The sequence below is a fragment of the Amphiprion ocellaris genome, chromosome 15, assembly GCF_022539595.1.
Source record: "Amphiprion ocellaris isolate individual 3 ecotype Okinawa chromosome 15, ASM2253959v1, whole genome shotgun sequence".
Lineage (NCBI taxonomy): Eukaryota > Metazoa > Chordata > Actinopteri > Pomacentridae > Amphiprion > Amphiprion ocellaris.
This window is the reverse complement of record NC_072780.1, coordinates 12,310,080-12,337,287: the sequence shown is the minus strand read 5'-3', so window position 1 is coordinate 12,337,287 and position 27,208 is coordinate 12,310,080. Positions and strand designations below refer to the sequence as shown.

At 42.6% G+C, this 27,208-nt stretch overlaps 1 protein-coding gene across 5 annotated transcripts; it reads left to right on the top strand.

The window, feature by feature from the left end:
- Positions 1-11: 11 nt before the first annotated feature.
- Positions 12-23,087, top strand: pals2b (protein associated with LIN7 2, MAGUK p55 family member b). 5 transcript variants are annotated; one of them, XM_023285951.3, is made up of 14 exons: positions 12-137; positions 6,856-6,918; positions 10,449-10,708; positions 14,093-14,211; positions 14,835-14,987; positions 17,344-17,496; positions 17,690-17,917; positions 18,711-18,842; positions 18,926-19,022; positions 19,346-19,414; positions 19,495-19,656; positions 19,757-19,959; positions 20,247-20,375; positions 21,502-23,087. In XM_023285951.3, exons 3-14 carry the CDS (start codon positions 10,579-10,581, stop codon positions 21,676-21,678), a joined length of 1,752 nt encoding a protein of 583 aa, XP_023141719.2. In that variant the 5' UTR covers positions 12-137; positions 6,856-6,918; positions 10,449-10,578; the 3' UTR covers positions 21,679-23,087. The 5 variants fall into 5 exon arrangements, with proteins under 5 accessions (XP_023141719.2, XP_023141728.2, XP_023141746.2 ...); XM_023285960.3 differs by having other exon boundaries at positions 10,444-10,708; XM_023285969.3 differs by having other exon boundaries at positions 14-137; positions 14,093-14,193.
- Positions 23,088-27,208: the final 4,121 nt, after the last annotated feature.

Sequence of the window (27,208 nt, the reverse complement as noted above, 5' to 3'; positions counted from 1 at the left end):
GGCGGGGCGTGCAGCTTTGATTGGCATCGTGTTCTCTGGTAGTCTGATGCGGGACCAGGACAGACAGCTGAGGGGGGTTTGAATGTCCAACCGGGACGGTCGGTGGACTACCGCGAACTCGCACGCACAATTCACAGGTAAGTCACGGCTTCGTGACCACGTTTGTAAACGCGGAGATCGTAAATTCATTCATCAGCCGCCAGTGAAACGGCAGACAAAGACACTTAACCGTGTTTGAGGTGCAGCAGGAGAGTTTGACAGAAGGAGCGGTTCGTCTCTTGTAAAGCCCGCTCTGTTGGGTCACAACCAGCTGAATTCAGGCGCAGATCAGTTCGCTCCGGGCGCCTATTTTGGACTCGGATGCGCCCTTTTTCCCTTTTCCTGCCTAACGTGAGGAAGGATACGGCGGATGGGTTGTAGTCGTAAGTGTGCGCACGCCACAATGGCTCGGATGGGTAGCAAAAAATGGCCGCACGTGTGGCGAGGTCGGTGTGAACGTACGGTTGTCTTGGTCCAGCCAAAACGGCGCTGGCGTTTGGTCCACGGATCTGGCGCACGGGTCGAGCGCACGGATCTGGTTGGCCGTGCGTCACAACCGCGGCGTAAAGACGGAGCTGCAGGTAATAGTGCTGACAGGAGGAGAGGGCTGGAACGCGCCACCGTCCAGAAATGACAGACTGCAACATCTCCCCGCAAAATGAGCTTAAGAGAGGAGAAAAGCGCACGTTTTCTTTACATGACACCAAGTCAGACAAAGTAACATCAGCACCAGGTTGAGCATTTCACGTTTCCTGGACAAACTTTGGGAACAAACATCTACAAATACTTGCTGCATGGAAACGGAGAATGGAGTGACCAGTGTTTGGCACAGGCTGCCCGACCGGAGGCGCAGCCAGACGCTGGTATTGATTTTTATTTTTTGTCCTCCACTGAAACGTATGAGTGCTCCATCTAATAATAATGCACTAACACGATGTCAGAGTCACTTTGTGGGAGCACTTAATCGAAACATAAAACCGCCTACATATCACAACAGACTGCAGCTCTCAATGAATCTTGGGACTTGGCAAGGTTTATAAGCAGTTTAGCCTCGACGCACGTGATGGGGGAAGCCCATGGACATACGCAACATCCTTGGGGATCCTTATTGGGAGGGGCAACATGGGCCTCCAGACCACTGAGAGGGGCAGTATGGATCTTGTTGCATGTAAACTAGAATTTATGGGTCTTTCGTTCTTCCTTTCAATTGCATAATCAGATTTGTTGAATGTATTAAGATGAACAAAAGCAGCAGGGGAAGGAGGCTGAGACAGTTAGTCCATTAGAGGAAATCTGCAGTCCCTGGGCAGGGATATCCAGTAAGACCTCAGGATCCAGGATGACCTTTATTGTTCTGCTGAAGTAGGTGGATCAAGGCGCATACACATGTAGTTAGACTCCAGAGCCCTCATATGCATCAACTATTCCTTCCAGTCAGCAGGCTGGAAAACACGAATTTCAAGTCAAACACGTGCCACCAACATTGGAACATATGGGAGTTGTCAGTGAGCCATTCAGAGACCAAATCCAACACTCTGAAGCTTCCACTTTTCTATTATTAATACACAGCTATAGGAAGGATGGTACAGAAAAAAAAGAGGAGGAAGGGTGGGGAGCAGGAGAGATGAAGAGGGGGGAGATGGACTGGAGGAACTGGAGTGACTCAAACATCCCAGCTATGAACAAAGCAAGCATCAGAGGACTGCTATCTCCAACAATAAATCTGCGGCAGGCTGCACCTCCCGACTGTTAACACATAACTGACTCCCTAACAGCTGTCACAAGCCGACTGCATCGCTGTCAGGAAAACATACAACTAAATGACCAACTTCAAGCAGAGAGGAACATCTTTTTTTTTTTTTTTTTTTTTTTTTTAAAGAAACCTTGTGTCAGAATCGCTACCAGGCATGTGAGGGAGAATGTCTTTGGCAGTTTTTTGCTGCAGTCTATCCTGCTGATTCACCAGATTTCATCAATCACTAAGATCTTAAAGGGGCATGCCACTGCAGATAAAACATGCAATTACCCATGTGTCATAAGAAAACATCCTCTATCACAGACTCGAATCAGGAAAAACACTTCGAATCTCATTCGCCTCCACAAGGAGTAACTGAAGACGATAGCAGAAAAAGCATGCATGTGAGATCACTTGCATATTCTCTTTTTAAAACTCATGTGAACCGAGATCGTATAAGGTCGTCATGTGATCACGCCAGATGAAAAGCCTCGTTCCTTTTTGATGGAGCTGCTTCAGCCAGGAGGATAAAACCAGGCTGGTTCTACAAAGAAGGGAAATTTGATTGAAATTCTTTGGCAATTTTCAAAAAAATTGACATTGATGAACAAGGATATCTTCCTTATCTCTTCCCCCTCTGCACCCTCTTCCCAAATCACATCCCATTTCTTTACTATCCAACATCACACAGCATCACTTTACTCATCTTTTAAACTTTGCCGTCGTGTTAAGTGCTGTTGCATCACTTCTCGCCGACCCGTCCCCTCCCTCTCTCTCTCTCTGTTTTACTTAATACTAACGATCAGTAGCAGGAGGCTGGAAAGGCGGGGAGAGAGAGAGACTGAGAAGAAGCAGGCACGGCCATGTGGCGGGTTAGATTATGTCATGAGGTGCACGTTATTAAGATCGCTGTGCGTTCAGTGCTGAAGGCTTTTGGCGAGCTGTGTAATTATATCATCCCAAGCTGCATGGCAAAGCACAGACATCCCACCAGCTGGAACATCACCAAAGAGGAAATTGAGGTCATTTTTTCTTTCTTTTTTTTTTTTTTTTTTTTGGTGATGCTTGGAAAAGATGCAAATATTGATTAGCTTAAATGGTGGTAATTTAGATTTTCAGTGTCAGGTGCAAAGTTGAGGTGAGCATGAATCAGAAGAAGGGTGGACAGAGCTGCGTCCTCATTGTTAGTGGAAGAAACTGAGCTCATTTGGTACGCTTTTCAGCTATAACCGGTTAGAAAGCATAGCTATGATAAATATTATGCGGATATTGATCTGCTAAGATGGCCATCTTAGGGGTAGCAGTGTAATCCTCTTATGGAGCGGCTGTGTTAACGCATGGAGTGACCTACATAGGGTTTGTCTGGAGGCAGCGGGTGATGGTTGAGAGGCATGACAGGATGGGAGGAGAGTGGTTGTATGAATAGCCAGTCATCACACACACACACACACGCAAGATCCCGTGCCCCTCTGACGCTCATTACCATACTGGGAAGGCCGCAGATCAGGGTTCAAGAAAGTTTATAAATTGCCCTTTGGTGCCCCTGGGGTCACCCAAGATCACCCAATGAAACGACATCTGGACTTCTAGCTCACTGGCCTCTTTTGTGATTCGCAAGTCATTAAGAGGAAGCGAGAGTGATGGCCGCTCTCCCTGTGCACCATGGAGCCTGGGGCACAACGGGACGGAGAATAGGGGTGGAGAGAATATGCACACATGAATTGAAGGGTTTCCTGCAGGATGGGTGCAGTATGGGTCGAGCTCTGGGTGTGCATTTGTGTTTCATGGCCCCAAGGTGTATGGCACCGTACTCCATCTGAGACTGTAAACTTACAAAAGAGCCAGACTGAGATTTCCTGCTGGCGTGACTAGAACAGGAGGAATTAAAACCCCGGTTTGTCCGTGCTTTTAAAAGCATGCATATGTGCACATACACACGTTCACACGAGTAAGACAGCAGTGATGTTTTGTGCAAAAACAAACCCTCTGATCCCCTCATAATCCCTCTTCCATGAGCTGTCCATCATCTGAGTGCTTGGCAACCAAGGGCACTCAGGAGGCTTTTGTTGGCACGTCCTTTCGTGCAGAGCAGCCAATGGCAGGCAGGATTGCAAATGACCATTTTGGTTTTTTTTTCTATCCCGAGAGGAAGAAAGAGGATGGGATAGTACAGGTGTTAAGACATCGGAGGAGAGCAGGGCTCCCTCGCTGTGAGAAGGAGCAACCCATCCACTGAAAACCTGAATTTGTGATATAACCCAGTTCCTGGTCCTTGAGATGACCCAGCTTTTAACATGCAAATCGTCTCATGCACAAAACTCTCTGCATTTATTACATATAAAGCAAACTCCCCAGAAATTTTCATGCACATTTTGATACAAAAAGTTTTCACTACAGTGACTTGGTCGTTTCTAGAAACACTGAAACAGATTACAAAGGTGTTTAGCAACCACTCCTACCAAAGACTTTCTCATCTCTTCCTTTTCCTCCTCTCATCCTCCCAAGACTTGAGAGGCTTTTCCCACGACTCGGTCTAATCTTTAAGGATTGTTCTCTGTTCGTCTTCTTTTTTCAGGACTCCTAATGTGACTTTTATCTCATCCTAGCTCTCCTGTTCTGAATCTCTTCCTCTAAAATTCTCCCACTCCCTCTGCTCATTTTTATACACTCCGCTAAGACCAGGCTGTGACCCTTCTCGTCCTTTTTTTTTAATGCTCCTCCCTGCTCGTTTGGATCTTTGATTGGTCCATCCTGCCTCCTGCTCTGTGGTGCGGATGACTTGTCGAGGAATCGCCCGGTGATTTGGCCTCCGTTAACATTCTTCCGAGGGATAACTTTCACTTCCAGTGAGCGTGTCGGAGCTGATTGTAATCTGCGTTGTGTAATGAATCAAGCCCTTATGCTCATACAGTGAAGGAGCAGTTCAGGATGAATGAAGAGACCCCAGTGTAGCAAAGCAGTGACGAGTAGACTTCCTCTGCTGGGAATGTTTTGGCACTTAGAAACTGTTCTGTTCTGCATGCTGACTAAAGAGGAGCTTAAGGTCAAAGGCCAAGTGAGCACCGTGGTCTGCCTCTCAGAAAGTGTATTAGCAGAGGCAGATATCTTCATTTTAGGATATTATATAGATGCTTTTACCCTCCAGGTGAGCAGGTGGAACTATTGACTCATATTGGACAATCTTTCAAACACCATGCTCTCCTTCCACTGCTGGAGGCAAGAAAAACACACAGAAGGAGGCTGAATGAAATGAAGCTTGTGAGAGTGCTAACACATTGTTTTGTTGGTGGATGTAGACATCAGTTTTTTGTAATAACGCCACTGCATTGTTTTATTTCTTGCTGGCTTGCATTTTCAAATGGTACATTTCACAATGGCTATTCAGGGCTGCATGAATGGGTTTAGTTCTGGCAGATTTTGCAGTTTTATTATACGAATGTTTTAAACATTGCGAGGTGGGGCAGAGGTCGTCTTCTGTCTACTTTCACAATCACTCGAGAACAGAAAGCAGTGAGAAGGAAGCAAGGAAACAGTTTAGGAAGAAGCATAAAGATCCTTTACTTGAGCAAAAGTAGCAATGCAGCAATATGAGAATACTCAGTCCTAAGCAGAGAGCCTGCATAAGGAAACTAAGAAAGTAATAACAGCAAAATGTAGTTAGTGGTAAAGTGAAAGTGCTGGTTTTGCCCCTCTGACTGATAAATTGTCAGTGTGTTAGCATCATGTTGCTGTTGTAGCTGCTGCAGGTGGAGCTGTTTGGATCTACTTTACATAAAGCTTTCCATACAGGGACAGCAGATAAATCTGAGTGGTTTTCAGGTGATTAATGAGAGAAGAAAGTAGAGAAAAAAAAACAAAGTTCTGATGCACAAATGTGTTTTGAGATTTTCAATAACCTTAGAATTTTGGATAATTTGAACATTTATTGAAATGCAAAGCAAAACTATTACACACTGTTCTTACAAAGAGGTTGAATGTCACTGGTTTAATTTTGACCTGTTTGTTGTCTTTTAAAAGGGTATTATATTACAGTGCTTCCCTCTGAAAGGTAGCACAAGAAATTAATTTTCATTCATTGTGAATTAACTCAAACCTGTTCTTTAAGTAGTTTTCTGGTTGATGAATAAAATCCATTTTCTGTGTAAAGCTTGTTTTAACTACTTGAACCTGGCAATCCATCTTGACCTTAGATAAAACACTTAAGTCAACAATCTCAATTCAAAACAGGCTAAGTTACTTGTTTTGAACTTTCTCTTTTATATTTCAGGGTCTTCATCAGTAGAAATGGTTTATTGTGGAACTCTAGATGCAGTTAGTAAAAATAATTGTTGTTTTGATCACTTTTAGTACTCGTACTCAATGAAAGTTTCAGAACTAGTGAGTGGACCTTGAGCTGATAGTATTTTGTTAACTGATTTCAGCTGATACAATTGTACATTTTCAGATAATCACAAATTTTTGGCAAAGATTCATCAGTTCTGTTTCTTTTAACTATTCTGAAATCAGTGCTGCATCAACAAACAAACAACAAATTTGTATGCTGATGCAGGAAAGTCAATAATAAGTCCACATTCATCTTCGATATTGGTAAACCTCTGCGTGATACACATTGTGGCTGTGGAGCATGCATGTGAGTTTTGCAAGTGAAAATGAGAGGAGCGCCTTTCTGGGAGTGAATGCATACTGCTTTGTCATTACTTTCAGAGAATAGTGGCCATTTACTACACTGATGGCAGAGTGCCAGCTGATGATGCAGGCATCCTTGAATAGCTGAGGACAATCAATCGTGCGGGATGTGTCCTGCGCGTCGTTCTGAAAGAACAACTGCCACCCTCCGCAGACGAGACTCCTATCTCGCTGCCGGCAGGGATGACATAGATAGATGGAAGCGAAACAAAAGAAAACTCATTGAGCGTGTGTGAGGGATAAGCACGAGTGTCTGAATGCTCAAGTAAGTGTCTGTGAGGAATGATGAAAACTGGTGGGCAAGAATGCAAGTGGAGCTGAATATTCATGGCTGGTACGGATGAGGCTCGCAAACTTTTCACACATCGCCTGCCCTCCCTTTTCTGTCTCTCCAGGTCTTCACAGTTGACTGATGAGCAGCCAGTAGGACCGGGGTTGGCCTACACCATCTGGCATAGGTAAACACCACTTCCTCAGTACTAACACTCTGGAGACGTTTAGAGAAATGTTTTTTTGCATGCTGACACGATTTTTGTCGGTTCTCTGGGAGATCTGCCAGTCTTTGAAGCAAGAATGCACTGAGCTCTGTTGGTCAAAAATATCCCCGCTTTTAAAGAAGTAAAGAAGCAGCCGGTTTGCCAGTGTGTGTCCGTGTGGATTTGGCTTTTGACAGAACTTTCTCTGTGCTTGAAAAGCCCATGCTAATACTAATCTTCAAGGGTGAAGCATATAACCAAGACATGTATATATTCATTTACTGCCCATGACTCTAACCATGACTGTGATCGGCAGAGAGCACTTCCACATCAGCTGGTAGTGGGCTCTATTATATATTGGTTAGAGCAGGTCAAGTCTGGTGTATAATATTATTCAGACTTGCTCCATGTGCTGATAAATATTCAAGGCTGATCACAGGTACAGTTATTTCTCATGCAGGCTCCTCCTTGCCTTTTTAAAACATCAGTGTGCCTTCTGTTAGTGTCATTTGCCAATGAGCTCATTCCTGAATAATAAACCAGTTGTTTTAATGACACATAACACACACTTGCTTTGTGATTTCAGTTGTCTTAAAAAAAAAATCTGTACTGACTCCCCACGGTGCTGCTTTATGGCTTGTTTTCTTCTCGTGCAGCTGTTCAGCCTCAGTCAAACTCTGTGTGAAATCAATTCTTATCTTCTTGCTTTCTAAAGAGGAACAATTAAGTCGCCATTTTAGGGGAAACGCCGACCAAATGTTTAACCAAATGAGAATTTCCTGTAGCTCAGTGGGAGAAATTTACTATAACACCACACACATCAGAGTCAGAGGTAGAGATTCACCATAAGGCCACTTCAGCTGCTGCCAAACCGAGCAATGTATCATATTTAAGCCACGTAGAGACGTTTGAACATCAGATATGGCGGAAGAGGGAGGGAGAGGTTCTGTAATCCCGCTGCTTTCGTGGCCGGATTAAAATCCCACGTCCTGAGCTGGGGGAGGGTTTGACTGGTTGAGGATGGGCTGGAGGAGGAGGCGAAGCAGATTAAAGCCTACAGATCTGCTCCCTGCACAGCTGTGTCACTGTGGGAGGGGCCTGATGGACGGTGAAGGGGGAGGAGCCTGTTTGAGATTATTGTCGCCTTCTGATCGCAATGTTGCAATGTGATTTGAATGACAGGAAATCATAGAACTCTGATGGAGCACTTGTGCTTGCATTGATTTAAGTGGTCACTGGCTGGTGGTTTGTATTTTTTTTAGACACACTAGTGGTGGAACTCTAAGATGGTCAGCTGGTCTATCACTGTGGTTGGGACTAAAATATAGCAACTTGAACATTGTGTACAACCATCATTAGCCCAACGGAAGAAGATTTCGCACCATCATTGAGTTTTTTGGGTTTTAACAACTAATATAGCAACTACTAATATAATACTTGGTAAAGGAAATCAATGACCACCATAGGAGGAAAACTATAAACTCCTAACTTTTAGTTAAATAAATTCAATTAACTCACTTTGCTCAATACGTTTACAGTTTTTGCAAAAGGAATGACATTCCCTTCAACCTCACGTGCTCAGTGCTAATTAGACGATGTTAAACCGACATGCTAACTACTAAACTGTAATGACAAACATATTTGCTAAACATTAGTGTCTCACACTTGAAATATTATTGTTTTGCCTCAGCAAAAAAGAAGTAATGGTGCCGTTTGCAACATCCTTTGGATTTGAGACAACTTCTCAAGAAATTATGTTCAACCAGCAGACTAAAGTGAGTTAAAGGAATGAGCTACAATCAAAGGTGTTTATAATTACCACTGTTTTAATCATTTGTAGAATAAAGTTTCTAGCTTGATTGCTCAAAAAAATGAAGTTGTTCCAACTAGTATTTCCATATTATTTAAATGGAATTTTAAAGTGATTTTTGCTAAATTACCATAATTGTGCATACAATTTTTTTAAGTTGGTTAATTTAAAAATTTGAGTTGCTCTAATGTTATGTCGGCAGGGGAGGTGAATTGAAATCCTGACCTCAAAGTAAAGAAAAATGTATTTATCAAGCTACTTTCATTAAGTGGCCTCCACTTAAATTTTGTTTAAAAAATCAACTAATGCAGAAATTTGAGTTTGAATTACACACAATATTAAGTTGACGCAATTACCAGCATCATTATGTCAACCCAACTCAACTTAATAGCGTTTTCAATTTAAAGGATTTATAAATTAGAATTTTTATCTTGCAGCCATGCATTTAATTAAGTGATGGGAAAAGATTCCTTGAATTACTTTTTAGAGCATTTCCATTGTGAGCGTGTTCGCATTTAGCTCAAAGCCACATTGTTCTTTAGTGCAGCCTCATTGAGCTGCTATCAAGGCTGCAGACATGTCTTCTTGCCTCTTTATTTTCAAAAGTCTCTCGCTGGCATGTGCTCGTGCACGTATGCTTTTTGCAGTAATACTTAATTTTTATCATCCATATAAAATGAGGCACTGAGGGGAAGAATATTTATTACGACAAGGCTTCTGCTGAGAAACAGTCATGCAGCCAGTAGCTTCCCTTGAAGTGTTCAGGCTCAGGGGTGGAGCAGCTTAAACTGCAGCTCCAAAAAATGTGCATAATCCTGTCAGCACCTCGAGTCGTACTGACTTAGCGGGAAGCAAGGTGGTAAAGGCGCATTAATTTGAGGAGGAAGAGAGAAGGAAGAAAGGGGAAAAAAGACGAAAGAGGAGAACAGGCTCCCATTAGTCTGAGGAGGCTTTAGGGAGGTGGACGACCGCTGGGGGAAAACGTACGAGCACAATCTGCACACGCTGAGAGTTTCTGCACATTGCAGCAGCGGGTTGCCCAAACTCAGTGCAGAACGAGTGTGAATGAGAGAAAAGGAGGAGGAAAGGAATGGGAATGTAGGGTCAGGCCCCCTTCAGTAACACTTATGTAAGATTACTTACATAATGACACATTCAACTGGTGTGTGTGAGTGTGTGTGCGTCCGTCTAGACAAGAGGGGTAACTTGACTTTGGGTGGGGTCGGGGATACAGGAGGAAGGGAGCCCAGCAGGAGAGGATTGTGGGATTATATATATATGTGTGTGTGTGTGTGTGTGTGTGTGTGTGTTACCAGCTGATGGGGGGTGGGAGGTAGTATGGGAAGGTATTAAAGTCAGAGTGGAGGGAGGGGACTGACAAGTACTGACTGCATGTCCACATCTGTGTATGCCATCCAGCTTTCTACCTCGCTCTGTGTCATTTCACGCCTGTCTCTCCAAACTTATCCATACATCAGCCTCTTTTCCTTTCCTTGAATTTCTCCCCTCATCTCTCGTCCTCCTCCCTCCTTTCCCCCCCTCGTCTCGTAATATCTTCTGATCTTAATCCCATTCTATTGTCGCCGCCTTTGTGTCTCTTCTCTCATTCTCTGTCCTCAATCCCCCTCTCTCCCTCTTTCTCCTTTGTACTCTCTCAGTGTTTTTTGTTCTACTTTTTCTTTTCTTTTTTTTGGAAGTTTAGAGGGTCAGCAGTGCCAGAAAAGACAAGATTGGAGGACAGAAGACGTAGTTGCAGAACTGCTGGTGGTTGACTAGTGGTTAGCCTTTAGCATACTTGTGGCAGCATTGAGGAAGAAAAAGAGGGCTTGGCGATGGTCACAGCTATGGACGATTCCTGTCCCAATGGGGTACGGGAGGAGGAGGAGGTGACGCCCCCGGGACAGGCTGGCGTGGATGGGCCCCCGGCTGTGCAGTCCACCCAGGGAGCAGAAACGTCTGGAGGTGAGGAAAGGAGGAGGAAGAGGCGGGCTGTCACATGTTTAGGTGAACAGAGAGATACTGTAGTTTTAGATTCTGATCTTAGATCTTAGAATTTTTGAGGTTCGTTGAAGCCTTCCATGAAACATTTATCATCTAAAAGCAGCATTGCTCGGCCAGCAACTCCCAGAGGGTGATGAGATTGCCATATTTTTCATTTTCAGATGTAACATATCTAAAAATCCTTCAGAGCACTGATTCCCAACATTTACTGTCAAACACCACAGCACAGCAGTGTCAGAGGAACTTAAGTTCTCCTTTATGGGTACCAAGCAATGCTCTGCATGTCATATTTGATTTGATATTCAGGTCGATTTGATCATGTTTGTATTTAATAGCACCAAGCAAAACCTTTAAACCAATCCATGCCTTTTATTTTGACATTTAGATGTTAGATAACATTAACTATTTATATCATTTATCTGACAAATTTAGCTATTTCAACTATGCATCAGTTTGAACAAACAAGTTTAATAGTTTACCCATTAATGTTGTGTGTGTTTCAACCATTTTCCATTACTTTCTGTGTACGTTTTATCCATTAGCTAAAAGTTTTTGGACTTTCACTTTTATCTGACCTGTTTATTTGTCATTTTATTCTGTTTCAACCCCCTATCTACTGGATAGCTCACTATTTCAGCCATTTATATATCACTTTTAACTGTAAAAAGTGATAATGTGGTAATGTTCAGGGGCTACAGCTGACTCAGAATGTGATTTTTTTTTTTTTCCAAAATAGTTTAGCTACTTGACAGTCTTTCAGTTGAACCGCTGGTCAGGAAGCTCAGTTTTTTTTAGAGGATCTTCAGCTGAGAGAGTTGCCTGTTTTCCCTCAAGGTGTCTCAGTTCCTAACCTGCGCTGCTAAAAAACAAAACGCACTGAAATGTATTTTTGTTATCAGTGATGTGTCAGTCGAGGTGCTCCTCTGATCTTCATCTCACAAGCTAAAAAAATAAAAAAATTCCCACATATAATAGAAGCAGCCAGGTCTTCTCTCGTGGGATTTGTCTTGCATTCCTTGAGAAATGGAGGTAGGAATTCTTAAGCAGGGAGCCTCTGCATTGGCATTCAGTGCACATCATGCTGGTAGGTGTAGATACTGAGGCAGTGCTTAGATGGTGAGAGAGACCGCAGACGAGTCCCACAGAGGAGGGAAGAAAAAACCAGGTAAGGAGAGTGATTCATTATGTAGATGAATGAATCAGCTGGAAAAAACACTACTGTAACTGTGTGGCACTATAGCTTCTCAGCTTTGGCAGCTTTTTCGGAACAGACTTAGTATTTCCATGTCATATTTCAGAAGAATATAGATACTTTAGTTTATCTAGAGTTTCTTGCTGGATAGAAATGATGTGGTTTCTTGTTGGGATGAGCAAGCACACAGCAGGGAACGACTTTGGATGAGCAAACATTCCTGTGGTCGGAGGATGCGATGACACAGTGAACTCGGTAAACAGGCAAAGGTCAGCACAGAGAGCACAGAAATCTAGATACACAACACAATCCAGCTGTGTGTTCAAGTAGTTTAGCTCGATGTATGGTTTGGAAGTTAGTTGTGGTGTCAGATTTGTGCTGTTTTTCACTTGCTTTGTGTCTTTCACTAAAACAATCCATGCTAGACTTAGTAAAATTCTGACAAGTTGTCGTGTGTAAATGCAAAACGCTGGAGAATTGGGAAACATTTCAGAGGAGGGGTTGCAGTTTGACGAATTGTAAGTGTGGGTGAGTGCACTGAAATCAAGGCGGTGGTTCAGTGCTTGTTTGTGGTTGTGTGTGGATGCTTTTACTACAATTACAGCTCTGCTCTAAACCAGTGTGTGTGGTCCCCTGCTCATTCACACTGACAGCTGCATATCTAAATTGAGTTTTAGATTATGTTTTCTGTGTTGAAATATCTAATTCTTTGCGGATGATTTTAACTGACTTGACTCGACTGTACAGGTTTAATAATCTGGAGTGCAGTTTTTAACCTCCCTCCCCTATTTTGTCCTTCTTTAAGAGGATCATAAATATTTCAGGTTTGTTTTTGCATGGAGCCTGCTGTTTATGCAGACTGTCTCTGCTCTGTGGTTATCAAGCAACGGTGAGGTATCTGCTTCACTGTGGGATAATTAGATTTTTTTTTTCACTCTCTTTTTTCTTAAGCACAGAGTTGCATGACTTCTGTGCAAACCGAGTGTTTTTGGTAACTGCAAAAGAAAGACTGGTTGAAGCAATTTGACTATTTTTGTGCAGGAAAACTAGAAGAAAGGTAGAATTTAAATTGAGATTTTATCTAGAATTATAATTACAGAAGAAGCAAATGAGAATTTTGGCCAGAAAACACAGGAATCACAAGAAATGGTGACGCACACACCGTTTCACAAACGCAGCGAATCTGCAACTTATCACATGTAAAATAGCTTTACATATGCTAAGAGAAAGTTGGTAAGCATTTTACACCACCACAAGTGACAACAGTATTTTATAATCTGTTTGTTCAAGGCAGCAATTTAGTAGGCGCCACTTTTTTCTAAAGAGGAGGTCAGAGTAAAAGTATGACTTGACATGACACAGAACATGAGTCAGGGTTTAAAGAGTAATGATGGGTCAGTAGAGCAAAACACCGAGAAATCAGAGTGAATCAACTGTACACTGAGTGCTGACTGGACATATTTACTACCCACGTTAAGTGTATAATGACACATGCTCACACACACGCACACATTCCCAGGGCATTAAGTGTCTTAAATTGGCTTACACAGGCTTTGAGACCTTGGCATTAGGACGTTAGCTGGCGGATACCTACAGTCCACACCTCTCCTGCTCTCAGGATACAAGATTCAGCAGAGTTCATTTGTTCAGACACTTTCTAGCAACTGACAGAAGTTAAAACCAGGACTTTTTAGGCCTCAGAATCATCAGTTTATCTGTGGGTACTTGTGGGAATGTGCTGACCGAGCCTTAGGTCTTTTAAAACTGCATTTATGCAATTGTGCACATTCTGAATAGAGCAAGTCACAACAACAGAAGTTGACCCAAAGTGCTTTAAGTTTGAAATAAAAGATGGTGATTGACAAATAGAGCTGTAAGTTGGGGTGCATTGCTGATCCACGTGTACAGAACTCTGTGTGTAGAGTGTGAATGGACTGCAAACATGGCAGAATTAATTTTCAACATCATTAATAGTATAGAAGTTTGAAGCCTTTAGGTCTAGTTTTGTGGTGCTTTGTTGCATAGGACTCTGTTGCTGCAGCACTTTTCACGGTGTTCTGTATGTTTATGCTTTGGATGACTTTCACACCTGGCTAATCCTCCTTATCTCTCTCTTTCTCTCTGTATCTTTGTGTCTCGTCCCGTCCGTCCAGCCATGCAGCAGGTGTTGGATAATCTCGGGGAGCTGCCCACCTCCGCGGGCGCCAAAGACATCGACCTGCTCTTCCTGCGCGGCATCATGGAAAGTCCCATTGTACGCTCCCTGGCTCAGGTAGCACACACAACATAGGTCAGGGTGAGCAGCAGTGAGCAGACTAACCACTAGCCAGCTCCAGAGGCCACCTGCTCCCAGCTTTGCTCTGCTTTGACCTGACTGAGGTGCTCGAGTACAGTAAGGCTTTGGCTAACACAGAGTGCACAAAGAAGGCATGCCTACTGTCAGTAGTGCATGCACTGCAGCACCTATGATGGCAAACCACTTGCTCCGACACACATCTCCACTTCTGTTTGATATCTAGTGTGCAGTGAGTTCAGTCAGAGGACAGCTGTAGCTCCTGCCAGACAGGCTGTTGTCATTTTCTACTCTTCAGCTGCTCCCTGCAGGGCTGCTTGTAGAAATGGCAGGATGACTAAACATAAACAAATACTTCTTTGACTTTTTTTTCACTGCAACATGAGGCAGACAGGGGCTTGCTTACAGAGCAAAACAACCTCACAGCAGCACTATATACAGACACCGATGCCATGTAAGCAGTCAGTTCTGATCAATCAAACTCACCTCCACTCATTCAGCTTTCCACATCCAAATAACTGCTAACATTACACAGAGAGTTACCTTTCTTTCCACCTCCTGTAAGGAACCTGCCCCTCCCTGAGCTTCTTTGTCCTCCCCAGGCTCACGAGCAGCTGGAGGAGGTGAAGCTGGAGGCGGTGCAGGACAATAATGTGGAGCTGGTGACGGAGATCCTGGGCGACATCAGCAACCTCAAGGTTAAAGATGACAGCGCGGCCGAACTGTCCAGGATCCTTCAGGAGCCACACTTCCAGGTGGGAAACAGTAAACACAAACACAGTAAGAATGAGCTAAAACAGACACGATTTCTTAGAATAACTGCACATGAACTGAGTTTGGGAAAATAATGCACAGGGGTCCAATAATATTTTTAAACAAGCACAGCGTCATAGCATCTTCTTTACATCTAACTCCCCCGACTGATAGAAATAAATGTACATCTTGCTGCTATTTATTGACAGTAATTGAACCTCTATTACAAAAAGAGGCAAATTGGGTATTCACCTTGGAACAGTGTCTCCCTGTGGGCTTAATGAGGAATTAGACCTGTCGTGGTTCATCTAAACCCCTATTGTAACAGACTGTCTATGTACACCGATAAGCCACAACATTAAAACCGTCTGCCTGATATTGTGTAGGTCACATTTGTGCTGCCAAAACACCTCTCATTCATTGGGACATTTGACCTTTGAGGGTGTCCTGTGGTGTCTGGCACATGTGGACATTGGCAACAGATCCTTTGCGTCCTGTGGGTTGCGGAATGAGGCCTCTATAAATCAGGCTTGTTAAGATGCATCCCGTAGATGCTCAAACAGATTGAGATCGTTGGAGTTTGGAAACCAAGTGAACACCCCGAGCTGTTGGTCACGTTCCTCGGACCACTCCTGAGCAGTTTTTGCAGTGCAGCAGGGCACTACAGTGGTATGTGTCAAAGTAACATTCACTTAAATTCAAGGACGTCTCCCAGCAGAACATTGCATTGTAACAAAATGACCAAGGCCAGTCACTTCACCTGTTTTTATGTTGTGGCTCATCAGTGTAGATCTGAAAATTGTTTCATATCACCTCTATTTTCGTCATTTTTGAGTTATTGAGTCAGCTACCTCATCCCTAGTTGTCCTTTGTGGCATCTTTATATATGGCTACATCCAGATTTTGTAAATCATTCAGCATCCCGTTATTGCAGTATAACTATTGGGTTTTTTTTCTATGTGAAACATTTGCTGCGTAATTTCTCCTGTTCCTAGAGACATATTAGTAATAATCCTTAGATGCTGCCTGAGAAAGAGCACAATTAAAACCAAAGTAGCTGTCTCCTTTTCTGTGATCTAATGCAATTTACTGCCTGTGTTTATGCATATTTTGAGCATATTACAATTCCCTCTCCCTTCATTCTGAGCTAAAGTTTCTTGTGATATTTTCTTGTACGTATGTGAGTTAGTTTAGATTTTCTTCTCTCGGTGGTTTGCCATACATTAAATGTGAAACTCTGTAGTCGTAGTGTTTCCACTGTAGTTAGAGTAGCACTCATCTGATGTTTTGGATCAAGTCCTCATGCATCAGTAGAACACTGACCTCTATCCCTGGACCTACCACAGGCTTTACATAGACTAAACCAATAGGAGTGAGACTTCTGAGCCCAAGCGAAGGCTCTGCACCAATCAGAGCTGTTTGTACTGTAAGCTGAAAGATAAGACCCTGTTGACCTACTGAGGGAGAGACACGGGGAGGGAGGGGAGGGCAGGATAGGTAGGAACAGGAAGCGGATATTACATCACATACTGAATATGTGAGTTTACAAGAATTCAGGCTTTGTTTTTTCACCAAAAATAATGTTGGTTATTGTTTGCAAGATATTTTAAGAGGTAGTTCCAGTAATATCTGAACAAAAAAGCAGATTTGGGTGAAAGCTGCTGGGGGGACACTCAGCCATCCAAGTCTAAATTGATTAGATTCAGGTGATAATCCATATTTGGGATTTCAGCCATTAGATGATTGTTTCTATTAATATTCTGATGAAGGCACATTTCAGACGTCCAAGTTCTATACTCTAGCGCCTTTGTGGACAGTTTATTTTTTAGCTTTCGTTAAATCAAGCACCAAAAGTTAAACGATAAACAAGCTGTTACAAATGCAGCAGAATTGCAATTTATCCAATTAGTAACGGTAGAGACTTCTTTCCTACTGTCTTCCCTCGAGGAGACTGTTTGCATGTATAATTATTGTAGCTCTCGATTGTTTTACCTGCTGTAGTACATATTTTGTCTCATACTACCATCCTCAGTTTTCACTTGAAATATCAAGTCTCAGTTTTGTCAGCAGTATTTTAAGCGACACTGTGCTTTTAGAAAACAGCGTTCACTGTCGTCAGCTGACAATTATAGGATAACAGTAAATACTTAAACATAGTTTTACAGCGGCATAAGTATGGACAAGTCATAAAACCGGCTTACTGACTTGGTTTTGAGCTACCAGACCAAGTGAGGTTGTAGCAGCGACATTTCTGACTGGATTACATCGAGCCAGAATGTGTTTTATTGTGAAAGAAAGTTTTGCTTTTAGCATTATTCCTCTCCCCTCATTCACCTTGTCCTCCTTTCTGTCTCTCAGTCTCTTCTGGAGGCTCATGACATGGTGGCCTCAAAATGCTATGAAGTCCCGCCCCCGGCTGAGACGGCCAATGACGCAGCAGTGAACAGCGCTCTGATGCAGGCCGATGCCGTGCGCATGATCGGCATCCGAAAGAAGGCCGGAGAGCCACTGGTGAGAAAGACCATGACTGAGTGTGTGGATGCTGCCGGGGGGGTAGTTGTAGAGCACGCGATGGGGGCAAGTGAATGATTGAGGTTGTGAGTAGATGCCAGAACAGCGGGACTGTGGGTGAAGGTGGATGAAACAAGGTGAGCACAGTTATATGAGGATAAAGCATCATCCTGCTCCCTCTTCCTCCCCTCAGGGTGTGACATTCCGCGTGGAGAAGGACGACCTGGTCATTGCTCGAATCCTCCACGGTGGCATGATTGACAGACAGGGCTTGCTCCACGTGGGCGACATCATCAAGGAGGTGAACGGGAAGGACGTCGGCAACAACCCCACCGAGCTGCAGGAGATGCTCAAAGACTGCAGCGGAGGGATCACGCTGAAAATCCTCCCGAGCTACCGAGACGCTCCCGCACCCCCGCAGGTGAACACAAACGGCACATGGCAATGTAAACACAAAAGCACGCACACTTCCACTTACATAACGAGCGTCAGATGTTGGGCGGTGGTACCGGGGCTGGTGATGTGTCCTACGGCCTTCCCACAATCCCCCGTGCTGGAATGTGAACACTGGGAGCCCTATTAATAACACTCCACATGCTATCTAGGTCACACTTGCTGTTTTTGTCTCACGCACACACTCCCAAATACCCACACACACATGCTTCCCGTACTGTCATGCACCCTACACGAAAAGTACAGTAATTTATGACAGCCTTCGACAGATTCGCTCACGCGTGCCCCTTTTGAAGAAAAAAAAAGAAAAAGATACTGTGCATCTTGAACAAAGAGACATAAAGCTGGAAATGCTTGAAGAGCAGTAAAAGTGAATGAGACATAATGCAAAATCACATCCTGCTCTGTGGCTCGGGGTGTGCTGCGCAGTATATTTTACTAGCTTGTTTTATTGCTTCCTCTGGCTGCTTGTTTAATCTAATCCATCGGCCAGAGCACTTACCCTTCTTGGCAAAAGCCTGTGCTGTCGGCGCAGCATGAAGAGCTGTGTCGGGTGCAGTGTGGGACACAGGACGTAGCCGGTGTGAAGGAGCTGCTGTCGTTGTGTGAGACGGCATGCTGAGGTCAAGCTTTTTTGGGTTTTTTTGTGCCCCCTCCACAGTGACTCTAATCAGACTTTGAGAAATACCCTTGAAACCTAAGGAATAATTACAAGTTTAGTTACTGCAAAGGGCTCAGATCTGTGCCTCTGTTCGTCCCAGGTGCATGTGCGGCCATACTTTGACTACAACCCAGCCAATGACAACCTGATCCCCTGTCGAGAGGCGGGAATGGCCTTCAATAAAGGCGACATTCTTCAGATCGTCAACCGAGAGGATCCCAATTGGTGGCAGGTGAGCCTTCCCCCGTGTGTTTTCTTTCACCGAGTGTCAGTAAAGAGGCAAAAAAATCTTGACTGATCTGTAATCTGCGCCAGGCGTGCCATGTAGTGGGCGGAGCCACGGGACTGATACCCAGTCAGTTCTTGGAGGAGAAGAGGAAAGCGTTTGTCCCCAGAGACTTTGATGGATCAGGTGAGGCTCTATTGAATCGCTGTTGAAACACTCTGAATGATGCTTTCGGTTGGAGCTTAAACTCTCCCAAGTTTCCAGTTTCTCTCTTATGCTAAGCCGATGTTGAAAAGATAAGATTGGCCTAAAGTCTGTGAACTGGTTCACTGCCAGACTTCTGTCACTTCTTTATTGCTTTTACCACTGAAGGCTGATTTATGGCAAAAAGGTCTGGATAGCTACTTTGAGCACTCAGAAACTAGTCCACGTCTGCCCCCATCTGGCCAAATGCTTTAATAGAAAACAAGTACAGGTGCATAAATGCTTTGTCTTGTTTGGTCCTTCAGGAATCCTTTGTGGCACCATAGCGGGGAAAAAGAAGAAGAAGATGATGTATTTAACAGCCAAGAATGCAGGTCAGAAGATTCTCCTCTCAGCTGATAGCCTCATCCTCTGTTTCGGTGATTGGCTAACGGTTTAAAATGTGCTTAAACAGAGTTTGACAGACACGAGCTGCAGATCTATGAGGAAGTGGCAAAGGTGCCTGCGTTCCAGAGGAAGACGCTGGTTCTGATTGGTGCTCAAGGAGTCGGCCGACGCAGCCTGAAGAACCGGCTGATGGTCCTCCAGCCCACTCGCTTTGGCACCACTATACCATGTACGGCACACGCAGATGTCTTTCTAAATTCTGCCACACTCCAACACACAAAAAAAGCTTTGCAAGTGACAACATTTAACTGAGTCCTCTCTCCTGTCAGACACTTCTCGGAGGCCCCGTGATGAAGAGCTGGACGGTAACTCCTACCACTTCACCTCAAGGACAGAGATGGAGGTGGATGTGAAGGCCGGCCGCTTCCTGGAGCACGGCGAGTACGACGGCAACCTGTACGGCACAAAGATCGAGTCCATCCATGAGGTGGTTGGCACGGGACGCACCTGCATCCTGGATGTCAACCCACAGGTGTGAGAGGCTTAAATGTTTCACAGAGTTAAAGGTTTGATATACTGAGGGTGGATTTACTGTGTCAGAGAGCTGATATTTCAAAAGAAACATTTAAATTTAGAAAGCCATCCATATCAACCTACACAGAATGTCTGCATATTATACAGAGCTTTTTACCATTTGAGACTTGCTGCACACTATATTTATGTATATACATATACTGTATATATATTTATGTATGTATGTGTGTGTATATATATATTTTTTTGCCTTGACTTCAGTGTCGCCTCTTTTTGTCCTTCCAGGCTTTGAAGGTACTGAAAACAGCCGAGTTCATGCCTTACGTGGTCTTCATCGCAGCGCCAGATTTTGATACTCTCAAGGCGATGCACAAAGCTGTGGTGGACGCAGGCATCACAACTAAGCAGCTCACGGTAGGTTACCAGCTGCCATGTACAACAACACACACATACGGCGATGTGCTTATGATAACCACATATAGCCACCAGGAAAAGAAAATTAGACATCCAGATCTGCACAAGCGATGGAAGCTAAACACCTTTAGCCTCAGTAAAAATCACTTAACCACACTGTAAACATACGCAGAAGAGGCCTAACCAGGAAAATGTACAGATACAGCAACATGGACACAACATTTTCACCTTGTAGTTTGCAAAAATAGAGCTACTTATATGTTTTTGGACAGTTAAACTATCAATAGCAAAAGATTCTCTTATTATTTTTATTTACAAATCATAAAAATCATGCTTTGTGTGTTAAATATTGATCTGCAAGTAACTCGAAATGCTGTGTGCAAAATAGGGGTGTTACAATGTGCCGGTATTGACAATAACAGTGATGTTTAAAAAATGAAATATTGATACCATGTTATGTTATTAACAGACAAGCACACAACAAATTTAAACATGAATTTGACTCATTAATAAGTATTTTAGATATTGCTATACTTGTAGTTGTTATTGTGAACTCCTTTCTTCCACAATAATCATGTACTAAAAGACTAAAATCATGGAGTGGTGCCTAATTGAAATGAAAAGTTCTACCAAATGCAGTACATTTTTACTTCTGGAGTCATTCACTCCTTTCTTCTCCCTCATTCTTTCTTCCACTGCTTCTAATTAATCTATTTTATTAGAAAGTCTGGTTTAATTTGCCCGTGCTTTCATTAAATTTGTCTGCACCTTTCTTCAGGTAATTTTAGTTTTAGTAATTGTAGATTTTATCTCTTTTATGCTTTTATTTTTCTCATCTCTTCCATTTTTTAGCTGTTGTATCAATCAGTTTTAATTATTCTATACATCTGCGTGTACTTTATTCAAATTTCCTGTACTGTTTTTGACTAATTTAAGTTTCATTTTGTTGCATTCTTTTACATTTGCCTGTAAAGCACTTTGAATTACCTCTGTGTATGATGAGATGCTGTATATATAAACTTGCAGGCTTCTTTTCTCTGTGCAGGAATGCTGACATGTGTAAAGTGTCTTCTGTCTACAGCCTTTGTATGTTTCCAGAAGTGACCTGTCCTTTGTGTTTTATCAGGACGTGGACCTGAGGAAGACGGTGGATGAGAGCGCCCGGATCCAGAGGGCTTACAGCCACTACTTCGACCTGACCATCGTCAACGACAACCTGGACAAGGCCTTTGAGACGTTACAGGCGGAAGTGGACAAACTGTGCAGTGAACCCCAGTGGGTCCCAGTGAACTGGGTGTACTGAGGACCGGAGCTTCCACTGTCCACTCTGAGTGGGTCACCGTCACCCACCAGCATGTGTGTGTGTGTGTGTTTCTGACCACGAAGGAAGGCCAAAGAAGAGGAGAAGAGCGCCGAGATACTACTGCAAAATAACATACTTAATGAAATCTTATTGCTCCTTCTCCTCTTGGGCCTGCATGCTGTGCAACTTTTTTTCTACTCAAAACTCAAAGGGAAAGAGTGCTTATTTATTTTATAACTTTTTATGAAAGATCTTTCTATTCAATGTGTAATTCCAGTGAGAATGAAACAAAAAAAAACATCTTGTTATGTACGTGGGCCATATTTGTGCATTAATTTATTGTTGTAGTTACATGTCTTACTTGTAGTCATTTCCCTTGATTTCAGATGTGTTTGTCTTTTATTCCTGATCGCCATCTAAGCTCCAGAACGAAGACAAGAAAAGGCGATGGAATACAAGATCTCTGAGCAAATATTGTCCAAGAGATCTGTGTGTGTCACACATCATTGCCATGTCTGAACAACCTGTGTAGCTGAGTTTTATTTCACCCTCATTCAACTGAATCCTTTCCTGTTTTTCGTGTTGCTGGTCTTAAACTCTTGGATCGGTGTTCTCCACTGGAGCTTAAAAGGCCTGTTTGTGCACAACCCCTCCATTATGTAGGAGAAAAATGACTTTATAATATTCCTTTTTAAAGATCAAGCACTGTGTCTGTTAATTTTGTCTAGTTTTGTTTTCTTTCTCTTGGTTTTTATCAGTGTGGTGATTCATAGTGTGTAGTGTTTGGTCACACATGATCCTTTGCTTTATTTTGAGCTGTCTGATGTGTTTGTCTGGAGTATGACTGTCACAGTGTCACTGCCCATCATCTTTACCATCTACATAAGCCAATCTGTTCATGTTTTTATTTCTGTGAATGTGGCACAAACCCCGTCTCTCCTTAATGGTTCTTCACTTCAGTGTTGCAGTATGCCAAAGCCCTGATCATGCTCCAAATAAAGTCTGAAATTCTTAAATCTGATTGAAAATAATGTGACCTTGAATGGTAAATGCATCTAGCAAAGCCAAATGGTAAAACTGTACATCTACTGTATGTCCTGTGATGTTTTTATAATGTCAGTCTCAAAATAAGTTCAATATTTTCAAACGACAGAGGTGAGGTGATCTTCGTTTTCATGTCAGAACCATTTGTTCTGAAACCTATCTTGCACTTCAGGAAAAATAAAGACAAATAAAAGAGCTTATATGGATACTCTTTGGAATAAATGTAACATTATAAAAAGCTGAGGTGGATCTGTGCCAGCCCTCCTGCCTGTTCACGTTTCCACGTCAACCTCATGTCTAACAGATTTCTTTTTACATTTCTATCAGCAAAATTATGATGAATAAAGTTTAATAAATCTCACAAACTAGTCTCTTATTATATAACGTGCATAACATGTTAACATGTATTTGATGAGTGACAAATTGAAGGAAAACCTTAACTCTTGACCTCCACAGAGTGCAAATCAGCTGGCTGTTATACTAGATTTCAACCCAAATGAACACCTATGGGAGATGTTGAACCAATGTGTTAGACTCTCCAGCACCACCATCAAAACAGCAAATAAGGAAACATCTTTTCAAAGAATGCTGTTCAGTAGATGCAACTCTCCAGGGCATTGAAGCCGTTTCCCCTTCATGCTGATTTTTCTTTTAATTCGTCACCCTTCTGTACCTCATAAGTATATAGTTCTTGACATAAAGCTGAGTATCAAACCTCGATACGTTTTGATATAGACATCATGTAGCATTTGGTCCGGTTCTTGTAAGTTTTTGTTTTGGTCAGATTTGAAAACTATTATTTAAGCAATGTCTTTGCACAGCTACCTTTGTCTAGACAGCATCTAGATTGTAACAACAAATCGCTACATGTTTTCAACAAATTATTTTTCACACTTTTGTGTAATGGCAGTGTTTTGAATGACGACATATGTTACCTCTTTCTTTGTCTGTAAATGTGTGTTAGTGGGAAGCCTGGCATTGCAGAGCTTATCATGTCTTACCTTTACCTTGCAGCTCACAGTTCAGATGGTTCAGTTTCCCAGTGATGTCCGTTAAAAATGCAAGGGCAAGAATCCACTCAGTGTCCTCAAGCAGCAAGGTGTCTTCCCCTTTGGATTGCATCAACTCTTTGATTTCGGCCAACAGTGACAAAAAACGCTGCAAAACTGTTCCCCTGCTGATCCATGGGGTTTCTGTGTGTAGTAACAGGTCACCATGTTCAACTGACAGCTGCTCCAGCAGCACCTTCAATGTCCTGGTTGTTTGGCTTTGGAGCCATTTATGATCTTCACGACAAGAGTCATCACATGATCAAATCCGGCCACTTTTGTACATACATATGTCCTGCTGGTGAATGATGCAGTGGTAATGTAGGAATGTTGGGAAGTCTGGATCACCTCTGCATCGTACAATGAAGCCTGCATGGCGACCCGTCACTGAAACAAGCCTTTCTAATGGTACATTTTTCTCCACGAAGAAATTTTTCGCCGCGCAGTATTTGTCAAAGCTGCCTTTAAGTCCCGTGTTTTTCTGTCCGTAGTGCGCATACAGTCTATGTGTGCTACCAGGTGGCTAGTTAGCATGGAAGCTTTGTAGCGGCTAAAGTAGAGTCTCTCCACAACGTGCCGCTTTGCCGACGCAATAGTCGCCCTGCAAATAGGACACATACATTTATCTTTCACTGTCGTGAAAAAGGACTCTTCCTCCCAGTCATCCTGAAAATAGTGTTTTCTCTTTCACTTCTCTATCGTGTTTTGGGGGTAAAAACCACATCTAGTTTCCGTGTCTCCGCCCGGACGCTTCCGCAGAGTGACGTGGTGGTTTGACATGCGCAGTGAACTCTGACTCGGACAAGGTCAAAGTTCACTTACACCGAAGATATTTTTGTTTTTAAAAAAAATTATAATAAATATTGTGATTTTAAATCTGCATTACTGTAAGTATTTTTTGATTTAAAAAGAACAGCAATTATAATTTTTTATAAGGAATTTCATGGTGACTAGTGTCATTTTTAGAACATGTGTCTGGGGCAACTCACATGGTCTCTGCCGGCAACCATGCGCCCGCGGGCACCGTGTTGGCTACCCCTGCTCTAGAAAGTGCAGATTTATGAAGTCCTCACCTCTCTTCATTCACTCCTCCACACTCAGGGCAGTTCAAGCACACCAGCTCACCTATGACTCTCCTTAAACAATGTAAAGCTACTCTGTGCTACACAATGTCATGCTGTAACAATGGAGTAATTCAGCCATACATGAAGGAAAGATTCAGACAAATAATGGTGCAGAAAACAGAATCTTGACTTGTACTGGTTTAGACAGTTCTAATTGCACCATGTACATATTTTGATCATTCTGCAGTAAGCAAGTAATTTTTTTTTGTTGAAAAATTTCATTCGTCTCCACCAGCCTTTTGTCCCAGCAGATGTCTTGACTGGTCGCAGTAGGAAGAGAGGAGGCGATGCTATTAACACTGACAAAAGCTGCCTTTGTCATCTGTGGAAAAAGTCCTGTTGTACTGGCACGAGGTGAGAAATCTAAGAAGAAAAAACCTTCTGCAGGGCTATAGATCACAAGAGGTAAGTGAGAAAATTTGAAATTCAGGTGAAGTAACCTCAAAGCTAAATGAAGGGAAGGTGTTGTGTGAATATATTTCATACAGCGTACAGTATATGCTGATGAGGGTTAACCCTAACCCATGTAAACAAATAGTAGATGCTCTTCTGAAATCCCTCTTGTGCCTCAAACTGAACCTCATAATACCTCTGCTTTATTTACCGTTTATCTGCAGTTCAGCAGCCCGTGTGTTTCCTTTGACTCAGGAATCAGGTGAGGACGCAGCTGTGCTTTAATGTTCCAGTTCAGCTCAACCTGCTCTGAAATGTTCCTGTAAGTGACATAGAAGCGGCCCCTCAGAGGTGGATTTAACGTGGACGTGGTCTCAGAACACATTTTGACATGTAACAGTAGAAATAGCACAGCTGTGGCCGAGTCAGTACTAATAACTATGCTTATTGAATTGTCGGAAAAAAAAGGCCAGTTTCAATTTGGAATCACATAATGTGCCCAGTGAAAACCCCACTTGTATCAACACATTTATTCTTAGCTGCATGTAAATGAATAACATTTACCAATTTACTATCATTTACAATTTTCTCTTAGGGTGTGAATGAAATTAAAATGGGATCTAGACCTGATGTATGAGTGAGGGAGGGAATAAAACATTTATCTTCCCTGAAATCCTCCATTTTCATACATTTATGGTGCTGAAATGAACAAAACAAAAATACAGAGCGAAACTAATCTTCATTTTGCTATATATTCCGTATTCATTTTTGATTGAATATTTTATTGGCTTATTATTGGATTGGAAGCAGATGAGCTTCTCCCGACAGTATTCAAGGCTTTAATATTCCCTGTTCTGAATAATTCAGACTGTCACATCCCTCTTCATGCCTCTCATGATGAACTGCTTTGCTTTTTTTTTGTCATTTTCCCTTTTTACTTCTGCCACAGTTTAGCACTGCTCCGTTGCTGTACGATTAATATGTGACTGTTTTGGGTCCTCCAGTACCGACACTGCTACATCTCCTAAACAGAACATTTTTGAGAAGCTGAGCAGAAGCAGCAGCCTTTTATGGATATTTTTCAGGTGCAAATTGTGTGAATGATCAAATGTGCAGTTGCTCATGAGGAGGCTGCACTCTTCAGATTTAATTGAGGTAAAGAAGGAAAAGAAAAAGATGATGTTGAGTATTTGTTGGGTATTCTCAGGATCTGATCCATTCAGACTCACTTAACTGTTGTCACTAGATTCTGTTTTTGGCAGGTATGGGGGTTCAGCTGTAGTTTTGGCCCCCTCTGTAGGTCATGTACAAGACTGCATGTGTCAGTTTGAATGCCACTTGCTGGTGTGTAATTCAGACTCGTTATGTTTGTCCAATCCTGTAAAAGATGTGTTTGTTTGCCTTTGCTTGGATAATATATTAATATCATTTCACTTGAAAACAGTGTGGTTTGTTAGCTTTCTCATGATTTTCTTCATCATTTAACTTCAGACAAGACCACCCCTCTGAATTTTGAGCAGCTTCAGAGCCTTATACGGGTTGTCCCACCCATCAAATTTCAAATAATCCACGTACAAAATACTAAACCATGCAGTTGTTGTGTAAGTTCCCATGTCCTGAGACCAAATCTTCTAAAAAGAATGTTTGAAAATATTTTTTTTAAATACCAAAGAAGTCTGGAGCTCCCCATAAAATGCCATTTTTCTATTGTCCCACCCCCCTGATGATTAAATTGAATCTCAAATAAAACAGTTAAAATTAATTTTGAACCTCCTTTTGTTGGTAGTTTTTTTCATTGATGTCTCTTGTAATTATGGGAATTTTTTTTAATCAACATAATATTTTAAATAATAATTATTATGCATGGAACATGTGACCCACAACAACCCTGTTAGCATTACCTTTTTAGCTGGTAGAAGA

Coding starts and splice junctions, on each gene's coding strand:
- pals2b (XM_023285951.3), top strand. CDS start 10,579: ATGGTCACAGCTATGGACGATTCCTGTCCCAATGGGGTACGGGAGGAG. Junction 19,023..19,345: donor CAGAGACTTTGATGGATCAG/GTGAGGCTCTAT, acceptor TTGGTCCTTCAG/GAATCCTTTGTGGCACCATA. Junction 19,657..19,756: donor CTTTGGCACCACTATACCAT/GTACGGCACACG, acceptor CTCTCCTGTCAG/ACACTTCTCGGAGGCCCCGT.